A 12,849-nucleotide genomic window follows, 5' to 3' on the forward strand; every position below is an offset into this window, starting at 1 on the left:
TTCCCCTCTTTGCTTTCACCAGAAATCTAATAAATCCATCTTGACGGATCCATCAAAAATCCATCAAGAGCCTAAATGGGCATGCAAGGATTTTTTCTCCAAGGACATTTGCATTTAAGAGTCTATAAAACGTCAATCCCAAGGAAGGCATTTCTAATTGTGGAATTCCCAGAAACAGTGGCCCAGTTGGGGACGTTGCTTGTGTGTGTGTGCCGTGAAGCGGCCCTGGGCTGTGGTCACCCTGATGGTGAAGCTGAGCACTGCTCGCTGGGATCCCATCTCTCTCTTGTATCCCAGAAGTGTTAGCCACCTACTAACCACGTGTCTTTTAGGCACCTTTTCCTGCTGGATCTGGGATGGTGTTTCCACATGGCCTCTCCTTTATCTGCAGTGTCAGAGTGTAGGCTGTGTCACTTGCCGTGTAGAGTGTATCAAATGGGGACAGAACCTCTTTTATCCAGTTACTTTAAGGATTAAATAAGATCATATGTGTATATGCTTAGTTGGGACTTTTTTGGTTTCACATGATGAGAACTCTCTTCTAATTTAGGTAAAAATAAAAGGGAGCCCTTCCTTTCATCGGATTAAAGATGCCATCATTTTTAAGAAGTATCATGTTTTTAATGTGATACTTAGAAAGAAAATAATCTGCCCAAACCATGTTATCTTATTCTATTATCCCTTACAATTGCTATTTTATACTTATAGAAAGGGCTTGTTAAAACTTCCTTAGATACACATTTTTAGAAACTATCACTCTCACACATAAAAAACAACATACGGGTGAAATAAAGTGGTTAAGATATTTCTTCTGAATTTCTTGTGAATGAGTCCGAGGCGCCCGTGACTGTGCTTATCGTACAGTGCTGTGCTCTGTGCACCAAGGGGATGGACGGTGCAGCACTTCCTAAGAGGGTGCCCCCTCACCCCTGGGCTTCTGTCCCAAGCTGCCAACCCACGTCCAGCAAGTTTGGTATCGGGCATTTCTCAGCCTTACCAGCAGGTGGTGGTAGACGGGTTCTAGACAACAAAGAGGACTCCGTCTCTTCCCCCAGCGGCCCTCACACGGTTTGTTGGCTGAAACATGCAGGGGCAGCCTTTGTACAATCAGGACACCGAGGTTAACAAGTCACCTCATGTATCCATCATTGGTATTATCCTTCCACGAGGCTGTGCAAGTGCTGGCAGTGGGAGCCACATCACACCTGTCCTGTGGCTGGTGGCAGTTACAGAACACATCTGAATTTCAGAGATGTTAACATGAGGAAAAGTGATCGTGCTAACACTGACACAGTAGGTGTGTTGGCTCACCAGACTGAGGAGCCTGGAGTGGAGCCGATGTCAGTAGCAGGCTCCCTGTCTTTCTCTCCCCGCCTCTCTGCCTCTCCTCCCCTGGCTTTGTAGACTCTGAGTTAGCTCACGTCTCCTCCTGCAGCTGATCGTCTCCATGGTCCAGCAAAGGTAGTGTCCAGCAACTGCAGGCTCACTTTCTCCTCAGAAGATAAACCTCTGCATGCCCTAGCCTGGTCACTGATCTCCTTTTTGACCAAACGCTGCCACTAGAGGGTTAGGCTGCTCTGATCGGGCCAGTCTGGAACGTGTGCGCAAACTTGTGTTTCAGGCTGTACCTGACAGCTATATCAGCTCAGCACGGGGTAGAGGAGAGGTGGTTCCTCAGCTAAGTGACGCTCGACAGAATGGATCAGTATGCGTCCACCACAGCGTGTGATGTTGCGCAGCATGACACAGGCACATGGCAAATGTGCAGGGAACTGTAGTCACCATTATTGGGCTAGCTCAGTCGTCACTCATTTTAAGTTTCCTTCATTTATCAGTTGATTATTGATTGATTGATTGATCTGGTTTTGGATAAAAGATTTAATTTTATTAAGTTGAAATTCAGATTTGTAAACACATCTCAAGCTACTGAACCTGACAATCATGTACTTAGTAAATCATGCCCTTAGGTCTGGTTGGCCTCATCTACCCTGTAGACCAACCAGCTCATTTCCACCTGAGCATCACTCCAACTAATCTGAGAGCTCCTTCGTCGTGGAGGACATGATTCCATCTGCCTCTCTTCCCTCCAGATCACAAAGCCCTGGAGGGCAGATGCCCTTGGCTTGTTCAGTAGTACTGCATGCCTTCACGTTTCCTGTGATAACTGGGGGAGGCCCACTTGCTAAGTTGAATATATCAAAACTAAATGATTTCGTACCTTTTGGACATGGAGACAATTGCTCTTGATGATGTGATTTCTGGTTCTGCTAACTTGTGTTTTTCAGGTAGCATATTTAAAACTCGATGTACCTCTTGCGGAGTTGTGGCTGAGAATTACAAGAGTCCAATTTGTGCAGCTTTATCAGGAAAAGGGTAATTATGCTGCACTATAGAATAATTGTACATTGTTTTCTCTTCTAAACTGAACATCAGTGCGAGGAAATTATACATTATTCTAAGATCTGCATGGATATTTATGAAATATTGGACCAAATATATTATAGCATATTATAAAAGAAATATTTGGCTCACGATTTACAATGGTAAGTGAAAACCACAGGATCTAACTATACACTATGATTCCAACTTTGTATTTAAACACACACACACACACACACACACACACACTCCCCATGTTGATGTTCTGTGTATAGGTAATAGACCTGAAGAAAATTCAGTGGTTTTCAGGACTGGTGGGATAATAGATAATTCTGATTTCTTTTACATATATTTTTGAATTTTCCAACATTTTTCTGGTGACAATGTACTATTATTGTAAATAAGGAAATAAATTAAAAGTAGATTCAGAATATTTGAAAAATTTTACCAGACCATTTTAAATCACTATAAATCATACAATAAATATATTAATATAATGTCACTGAAGAAGATTCAAATTATAACACATACAGTGCAAATCATGAAACCCCGCCCCTCAGCACATCTGGCTCTCCACATACAAATTCCCTCTGATGTAAAACCACTGGTAATTATTTGATGTCTTGTCTTTGAGTACTGTATGTATTAATCTGGATTTTTGCACCATATCCTAACAGGCAAATATATACACTCATTGGGTTATGTTATTTCTTTGTTCCTTGATTATACCAATGACATTTCTCTTTCCTAATACTGTTTACTTCAGTGCTCCAGAACCTGAAGCACAAGATGCCAGAATCCCAGTTGAGAAACTTCCCCGGTGGGTAAAAACCTTTCATCTGTATTTGGTGTTCCAGGTTGCAAAAACAGAAAATTAGGAATCAAAATCTAAGTTCATTTGGTGAGATTCCTCTTAAATTCACCAATGTAAAAGCCAGGCCTGACCCATGAGGCCAAGGGCAAAGGCACAGAGGGTGAACCAGTCCAGGGTAAAGGGCACTGTTGCTGTCCAGTCCCTTTTTGCTTTGTGTTACTGCAGGACAGTGTGAGGCCTGGAGAGGGTCTGGGGCTCTTACGCTCCAGAAGCTTATCCAGTGTATATAAAGCGTAGAGGCTGGCGTCCTGTAACTGGTCAATAAACCTTAGTTACTATCCTCTTCGTCCTCCTCATCGTCATCAGTGCTATTAATGCAGGTTTATGGAGGCAGTAAAAGGTCTTGCAAAGATGAAATTATGGAACCAAACATAATTTTCGTAGATTCAAAAAAAACCTAGAAAGTTTTTTACATCAATTTTTAAAAGCCAGATGTAAAATAGCACTTCCAAAAGTGTTTCGGACAGCTCCAGACCCGTGTGAGGTCGGTGGGCAGCGCCCGCGCAGCAGGTGGCGGTGTGCTCAGCCCACGCGGCACTCAGCGAGCTGCAGTGCGTTTGCCGCGCCGTAGGGCTTCTCTGAGCGTTTCATGCACTGAAGGACGCTGTTACTCTCTAAAAGGTGGTTACAATATGTTGGTATTTCACTAGTTTAGTTAACCACAGAACCCTTTTTATTTTTCTTAATAAGGGTTTTCATTACTAAACGCTAAAGTTTCGGTCTGAAAGAACAGAATCCTGGAGGGTTTCTGAGTAGGACATTAATATGGTGAAAATGGTGTTTGGGGGAAATTATTTTATTTTATTATTTTAAAAATATTTTTTAAATTTATTTTTAGAGGTGGGGAGGGACAAAGAGAGGGAGAGAAGTATCAATGCCAGAGAGACACGTTGATCCGTTGCCTCTCAGGCACCCCCGATTGGGCATCTGGCCTGCAACCCAGACATGTGCCCTGACCAGGAATTGAGCCGGCAACCTTTTGGTCTGCAGGCAGGTGCGCAGTCCACTGAGCCACACCAGCCAGGGCTGGAGGAGATTATTTTAGAAGGTACATATAAAGTAATTAAGAGATAGTAGGGAGTAAATGATGAGAGATTTTTAGTAATCAACACTGGAAAACTTGGCTATTCGCAGGGCCAGAGAGAGGTGAATTTCAGAGAAAATAAAAGGAGGTCATTGATGAAATGAGGGGATAGTTGTGGCTTTAGAGGCAGGTCTGAGTCCAGTGTTCCTCCCGGGCCTGGGTAACTGGGCACAGTTGTGCCCATGAATGTGATGAAGTCACTAGGAAAGAGAAAACTGTTTAAGAAAGGGAAGGTCAAGCTTGGCTGAAACACATTTGTCTCCAAATCAACCCAGTGCTTCCAGACAAAATAAAAACTATAAGGCATTTAAAGTTAGTACTTCGTATTCAGGACAAGTTCCCTGAGGGCCGGGAGGGCAGGGATGGTGATCAGAAGGGGCAGGTCTGGACAGACTGGATTTGGGGAAGCCCCGGCCTTCCTCTGGTCCGCCTGGGCAGACCTTCCGGCAAGGCTCAGGGTTGGGTTAAGGATAATATTCTCACAGGTGTGAAGAGGCAGGGTGCGGGGGCCTGCTGCGACCTCACGTAGTGTGGTTTGGAGAAAACCTGGACCCTGCCATTCTGGAAGAAGTTGACAGAGAGCTGGCCCTCTGTGACTTATGTCTAGTGGTAAGTCATGTCCTTCCCTGATGGTGGGCATTTTCTGAAACACCAGAACTGGGGTGGAGATTGGTCCCTCCCCCACCCCTCCCCTCCCTCCTTCTCCTTCCCTTCCTTCCTTCCTTCCTCCCTCCCTCCCTCCCTCCCTCCCTCCCTCCCTCCCTCCCTCCCTCCCTCCCTCCCTCCCTTCCTTCCTTCCTTCCTTCCTTCCTTCCTTCCTTCCTTCCTTCCTTCCTTCCTTCTCTTGAGATGTGTTTTGAGTGGCCTTGTGGTGTCCTAAAGAAAAACTAAGAAACAGTGAATAAGAATTGATCTGAAAATACAAAACTATACAAGACCATGTCTTGGGCTTCTTAAAGCCGTCTCCCCCTTAAAAAAATCATAAAAGGAGCATGTTATTGGTTCTGATTTTTAAAATAATATGTGCTAATAACTAAATTTAATTGAGAAAATACAAAAAAAAAGCAACTAGAAATCACTAATAATTCTTCCATCCAAAAATAATGTGTTGGCCTTTTAGTATGTTTTCTTCCAGACCAGGCATGAGCAGACTGTGGCCTGCGGGCCAAATCTGACCTGCCCCCTGTTTTTGAAAATAAAGTTTTATTGGAACACAGCCACGCTTCTTCTTCGTTGTGTAGTCCATGGTTACTTTCATAGTACAATGGCAGATCTGAATGTTTGCAACAGAGACCATATGTCCTAAAGAGCCTAAAACATACTCTATTTGGCCTTTTACAGAAGTTTGTCCACCCCTGGTCTAGACCTTTCCATAGCAGATGTGTGCATATTGACTACAGTTTTTTTTTTAAAGGGGTTCATACTCCCAAAATACTAACTTTGAAAGACTATATGCACTCCTGTGTTCATTGCAGCATTATTCACAACAGCCAAGGTGTGGAAACAACCCGTGTGCCCAACAAGAGCCAAGTGGCTTGAAAAAGCTGTGGTACAAATGTACAATAGAATATTATTCAACCAAAAAAAGAACTATTTGAGACTGAATGGATGGACCTAGAGGGTGTTATGCTCAGTGACATGTCAGTCAGAGGAAGACACCATACGATTTCACTTATATGTGGACTCTAAAGAACAAAATGAACAAGCAAGATTGAAACAGACTCAGACACAGAGTGGACTAGTGGTTGCTGGCAGGGAGGGGGGGTTGGAGAACTGGGTGGAAGAGGTGAAGGGTTGGAGAAGTATGAAATGATCATTACAAAATGGTCAGGGGATGTAAAGTACAGCATGGGGGATACAGTCAATAATATTGGAATCACTGTGTATGGTGCCAGGTGGGTACTGGAAATACTCAGGAGAACACTTTGTAAAGCATATTATTTTGTACCCACCATGCTGTGCACCTGAAACCAATACAAAACTAAAGTAAACTATAATTTTAAAATTTAAAAAATGAAATTGAAAAATGGCCTTATACTATATCTTATGTTTCGAAACTACTTTGTTCATGTAGCAATTCACTTAGCATATTCCATGTCAGTACATTGATGCATATCATCTTTTAATTGGCTGTGTGGTCTTCCCGTGTATATTTTCAACTGATCCTCTATTGCTGGACATTCAGGATGTTTCAAATTTTGATATTTTAAACAACACTATGGTGAATAGCCTCAGACATAACTGTTAACAAGCTCTTCAAATTATTGCCTCAGGAAAAATTTCTTAAAACTGGAATTATTGGACAAAGGGTAGGCATATTTCAGATTTTCCTTAACATGTCTTTAGAAACAGAGGCACTTTCTCCTGGGGGCCTACTTGTCCTGCCAGTACCTGCTGAGTGCATCCCAAAGCTGAATGCAGGGACAGTATTCATGCTACATGGCTGCAGCGAGACAAGCTGGCTTGGAAATACATTCTGGTCTTCGCATCCCCCCCAGCTCTGCCCTCAGCAACCTCAGTACTTGAGTTCGGCTAAGAATTCAGATCCAAGACTCAATTATAAGCACAAGTTACTTTAGAAAGTAAGGGGGGGCAGAAGAAGTGAGCGGTGGGAGAAGTAAGCCAGCTGGCCTCTGCATGGTTGTAAAGAATGTTTATAAACCTATATTCATAGAGAAAAACCTGAAAGAATATACATCAAAATGCAAACAGTGGTTATCTTTCGGTGGTAGGATTATGAATGATGAGTATGGGTTTTTTAAAATTATCTAACTTAAAAAAGGGACATAGATTATTTGTATCATTTCAAAGAGCAGAAACAAAAATAAAATTAACCCCAAAAGGTGATGATTCATTTTGTTGCCACTCTCCATTTGCACAATTCTCCTTTTCATGTCTGAATTCCAGTATCAGCCAAAAAGGCGCCTCCTGACTTCCCATTTGCCCCTTAAATGCTCTCCTTTTATCCCATCCAGCTTAGTTTTCCCCATACCTGCAACCACAAACCTATGTGAGATTTTCTGAAAAAATGTTTCTTCTCTGCACAGGGTGGTCACTTGTCTGTCTCCTGTCTGTTTGCTTGCAGGTGGGCACGTCCTCTGTGGTTTATCCTGCCGCCATGTTTGCCCCCCAGGTGTCGGCCAGGGGAGTGCCGGTGGCCGAGTTTAACATGGAAACCACCCCGGCCACGAACAGATTCAGGTACAGGGATTACCAAGGTGGGAGATGGAAGGGATTAAGCAGGTTCGGGTATGGTCCTCTGAAGAGATTTTTACCTAGTGTTCTAATTAAACAAAAAAGGCACACCAAATTTGTATTTTATTTGGTCTGTTGTTGCTTCTGTGGAAGAACAAAATATTAACTGTAGACAGAGGTGGCTCTTTTTACAAGGGGTTTGTCATAGGCCTTTTATTTTTTCACATTTTGAAAGCTCTTCTTTGATTCCTCAGGCTTTGCTTTCAGTTGTATTTTTAAACCAGATTTAGTAGCAGCAGGCATTTAGATGTTGGTAAGCCTGGAAGATACCCACTCAGAACTTCATCGCCTCTGCTTTCATAGTGAGGCTACCTGGGCACATTCCCCTGGCCTGATGGCCAGGAATATTTGTACCTGTGGCCATATTCCCAAGTTGACTCCATTCCCCACGTCTGTGTGGACAGAGTGCATTATCACAGTGTGCAATTTCAGTCCCATTCCATGTCTTCACCTTTGTTTTCCTTTCTTTTTTTCACCCTTGCTTTTTTGTCTTCACTTTTAATTTACTTTTTATATTATTGTCAGTCTGCTTAATTAATTTCTAGAATAAGATAGGATATAAATAGCTAAAAAACAAATATAAGTAAATAAAATTATAAAAACACCACTGAAATTCTTGTCGTTACTTTAATCAGTGGTTTTCAAACTTGTCTGCTTATTTTTAAAGTGCTGATGAGCAGGTACCACCCATGACATTCTCATATAACTGGTCTGAGGTGGAGCTTCTGAGGTGATTCTAATGTACAGCCAGGATGAAAACGTCTGCTCTGAGTCTTCAATGGTATAAGAAGAAAGTGCCACAAACTGTGCAGAAACACAGTTTAATATGATCCTCTTCAGGTGGCTTAGCTGGCTTTTGTCCTAGTCTTCTCCAGGTCTTTTAAGTCAGCTATGGCCTGTGTCCTCAGTCCGTAGTTCTTTGTGTGCAAGTGGTAGGAACTGGAAAGACATCCTTTAAAAAAATTGCTCTCTCTATAAAACTTACACTGAAGTGCAGAATGTTATTGAAAGAGATAAAGAAGACCTAAATATGTGGAAGGACATCCGTGTATATGGACTGGACAGTCTTGTACAATGAAGACTGTACTCCCCACGTTGATCTGCAGATTCATCCATCTATCAAAACTGTAGCTGGCTTCTTTGCTGAAATTGATAAGGTGATCCTAGAATTCATATGAAAATGCAAGGGACCCGAATAGCCAAAACAAGAAGAAGAATAAAGCTGGAGAACTCACACTTCCCAATTTCAAAACTTTCTACAAATGTTTAGTTTCTAAGACATTGTGGTACTAGCATTAGGATAGACATGTGGTTCTGTGGAAGAGAATTGATAGTCCAGAGATAAACTCTCACATTTATGGTCAACTGATTTTTGAAAAAAGTATGAAGACAAAGCAATGATGGAAAGAAGTCTTTTTAGCAAATGGTGCTGAAGTAGTTGGACAGCTGCATACAGAAGAATGAAATTGGAGCCCTTTACACCATGTAAAAAAAAATAACTCAAATGGATCATAGGCCTAAATATAAGGGCTAAAAATATAAAATTCTTAAAAGAAAATGCAGGAGTAAATCTTTGTGACCTTGAGCTTGTCAAAAAGCCTTTTTGATATGACATGGCATCAAAATCATAGGTAACATAAGAAAAATGAATAAATTGGACTTTATCAAGATTAAAAACTTTACTTTAATGGACACCATTAATAAAGTGAAAAAGACAACCCACAGAATGGGGGAAAATATTTGATAAGGAACTTGTATCCAGAATATATAACTAACTCTCACAAATCAATAATAAAAAGACAACCCAATTAAAAAGTGAGTCAAATATTTGAATAGATAGTTCTCCAAATATAGACATATAGTCAATAAGCACACTGAAAAGATGTTCAGCATCCTTAATCTTTAGGGAAATGTAGATGAAAACCACAGCAAGGTTCCACTTGACAACCTCTGTTACGGCTGTACAGTAGTCCCTTCTTATCCACAGGAGGTACAATCCAAGACCCTCAGCCGATGCCTGAAACCAGTGTGAACCCTATATACACTGTTTTTTCCTATACATATGTGTCTATGATAAAGTTTACAAATTAGGCACAGTAAGAGATTAACAACAATAACTAATAATAAAATAGAACACTTACTATTTAATTGTAATAAAAGTTCTGTGGATATGGTCTCTCCAGATCCCCTAATGGTGCTGCGCTCACTGTCCTTGTGATGGTGTGAGATGATCCAAGGCCCATGCAGCATGATGCAGTGAGGCGCTCAAACGGCCTGCAGCTTAAAACTTATGACTTGTTTACTTCTAGAATTTTCCAGTTAAAATTTTTGGAGTGAGGTTGATTATAGGTAACTGAAACAAACCATAGAAAGTGACACCATGGATAAGCGGAACTACTGTAATTTAAAAAGCAGAAAATAAATGCTGGTGAGGAAATTGGACCCCTCACACATTGCTGGCGGGAATGTACAGGGGTGCAGCTTCTTTGGGAAACAGACTGGCAGTTCCTCAAATGTTAAACACAGAGTTGACGTAGAACCCGGCAATCCCACTCCTAGGAATATAGCCAAGAGTAAGGAAAACATGTTTACACAAAAACGTGTACGTGAATGTTCATAGCAGCATTGCTCATCATAATCAAAAAGTGGAAACAACCCAAATGTCCTTCACCTGAGGAGTGGATAAACAAAACTTAGCATTTATACAATGGAATATTATTCAACCATAAAAATATTGAAGTGCTGACACACGCTACAAGCTGGATGACCCTTGAAAACATTATAATGAGTGAAAGAAGCCAGATACATAAGACCACATATTGTATGATTTTATTTATGTGAAATATTCACAGTAGGAAAATCAGTAGAGACCAAAGGTAGATTAATGGTTGTCTAGGATTGCAGGAGGGAGGAATGGGGAGTGACTGCCAGTGGGTACTGATACATTTTGGGGGTGATAGTGTTCTAAAGTTGACCTTACTCATGGTTACACAACTCTGTGAATATACTAAAAAAACTAGTCATATATTAAGTGAACAGATTATATGTAAATTATGTTAACAGAGCTGTTTTAAAATAATATTGTCTTCTAATTTAACCACTGAAAAATGGACATCAGGCCTCTAATATGCATTGGGTCACACATGTGTACCTCCTGGGCTGGTTAGCGTCATTCAAAGTGATACCAGAGCCACGTACCTGGAACCCCTTGTCTACTTGAAAGAGCATCAGAATACTCCTAAGAGAGGGATGGGTGAACTTTCTGAAGGAGCAAATGAGCTACGTCCCAATTCCATTCATCTAATGTGGCTTATTTTCAGTCATGAAATAAGCCACATCTTTAGCTCATCTCAAATGAAGTATGAAGAATTAAAACAGACCATTATTATATTAAATTAAGAAATGCAGACAGGGAAAAACTTGTGTTTCCACAACCCAAGATATGAGATGGTGTCTGCCTCTCATGCTCTGCACCAACTAGTAGTAGGTTCTGGGCATCCATTGTGTATGTCTTCATGTGAAATGAAATTGAACTTGGTAGTTCAGAAGAGATTCTTGGCATGTAATGACATCATTTCATAAGTCAGATCTCCTAAGCCCACAGACCTCTTCAACTTGAATTGTTCAGACTCACATCCTTAAAACCTACAACATCTCTGTTCAGACAAACAGGCTACTTGCTAGTAAGAAACTTTGATAAAAGTTGACAAGCTACCCATTGACCAGCAGCCACCACAAGAACTACCATTTGTTGGCTTCTTTGGGGAGCTGAGGCTACCTGTACCACTCAGTCTGGGGATTTTCCCAGAGAAGTATAACTGACCAGTGAGGCCAACAGTACTTTTATCTGAGAGTCATCAAAGCTGACATTTAGAAGAGATGAGGGTGATCATATCATCCTACTCAAATATTCAAGTGGGAAACTGAGCCTGGAGTGATTGAGTGGCTTGTTCAAACCCACAGCTTAAAAATGGCAGAAGTTTTCTTACGTGTCATGTAGTAACACGTTTTGGTTGAATGTTACTCTAGGTCTGGGCCAGCAAACTACTGCCTGTAGGCCAAAGCCGCCCACACCTGTGTTTGTAAACAAAGCTTTGTGGGAACTTGGCCACGGCCATGCGTTTAGGTATTGCCTATGCTGCCTTTGCACAGTAGCAGAGTTGAGTAGTTGTATTTACTTGCTGGCTCTTCACAGAAAAAAATTTGCCAACCCCTGCTCTAGGTTACTGAGAAAAATGAAAATTGGAATACTATTTGCTTTAATCTGATTTTCTTTAAGTAGGGAGCTGAAATGCTGCCTTACATTTTAGACTTGAATCTCACAAGACTCTTCAGACCTTGCACAAGTTCTTTCAATTCTCTGCCCCAATTCTCATTTAGAGACCAGGTCATAGCATTTGCCTCCCACTGAAATATGTTAATATTTCAAGGTGTTAATTAGTTCTAGTTTTGTGTTCGTCATTTTCCCCATCCCCAATGGCTGTCTTGGGTGATTTCTGACAAACCATTACTGATAGTGCATCTTTGGATTCAGGCTTCAAGGCTCTGACTGTTACCCACCCTCAGGATCCTTGGTGTGTGAAGGTCATTGCGTTTGCTGGGATTCATGGGCCCAGCCAGGGCGTTGGTGCGTAGGGCCTTCTAAGAACCTGGGCCCTCCACACCCTGCAGCCACCATGATGTTCAGTTTTTAATTTGTGTAAACTTTGGAATTTAATTGATGTCTACAGATATTTATGAATTAACTCATATGTTCTAGACACTGTTCTAGGTGCTTAGAATAGGACATATCAGTAGACAAATAAAAAAATCTGCCGTGAGAAGATGCCACTCTAGTGGTGGAGGCAAACAGTACACAATAAGCATAAATTTATTATATGCAAACTCTATAGCATGTGAGAATGTGAGTGACCTTCGGAAGAAGCAAAGGTGGAGTTGTGGATGGGGTGCAGGGAGGTTGCAGGGTTCAGCTGGGTAGTTAGGGCCACCCTCATTGAGAAGAGATTTGAGCAGGCTTGAAGGCAGTGAAGGAGGTAGCTAAAGAGATGATCAGGACTAAGAGCTTTTTAAACACTGGGACCACCTAGAGCAAAGGCCCCAAGGGGGAAGCATGCGTGGGAGGTTGGAAAGACAACAAAGGGGCCAGTGTGGCTGGAGTAGAGGGGGAGGGTCCCAGAAGACACAGTCAGTGAGGTAGGGAAGTAACGTGTTTGCGCTGGGAAACAAGTGGCCCCAGTGAAAGCTAATTGCTGGTGGA

The 12,849-nt window shown here is 41.7% G+C and overlaps 1 protein-coding gene across 2 annotated transcripts in view; it reads left to right on the forward strand.

Moving 5' to 3' along the window:
• Nucleotides 1-12,849, forward strand: part of SIRT5 (sirtuin 5) — a 33,534-nt gene that overhangs the window by 16,130 nt on the left and 4,555 nt on the right. For both annotated transcript variants that reach the window (XM_037147949.2, XM_037147950.2), the window contains exons 5-8: nt 2,286-2,373; nt 3,146-3,199; nt 4,823-4,946; nt 7,423-7,538. In XM_037147949.2, the coding sequence (XP_037003844.2) occupies nt 2,286-2,373; nt 3,146-3,199; nt 4,823-4,946; nt 7,423-7,538 (382 nt within the window). The remainder of the gene's footprint in view (nt 1-2,285; nt 2,374-3,145; nt 3,200-4,822; nt 4,947-7,422; nt 7,539-12,849) is intronic.

This window comes from Artibeus jamaicensis, unplaced genomic scaffold, assembly GCF_021234435.1.
Source record: "Artibeus jamaicensis isolate MK-2021 breed Jamaican fruit bat unplaced genomic scaffold, CSHL_Jam_final contig_482, whole genome shotgun sequence".
Classification (NCBI taxonomy): domain Eukaryota; kingdom Metazoa; phylum Chordata; class Mammalia; order Chiroptera; family Phyllostomidae; genus Artibeus; species Artibeus jamaicensis.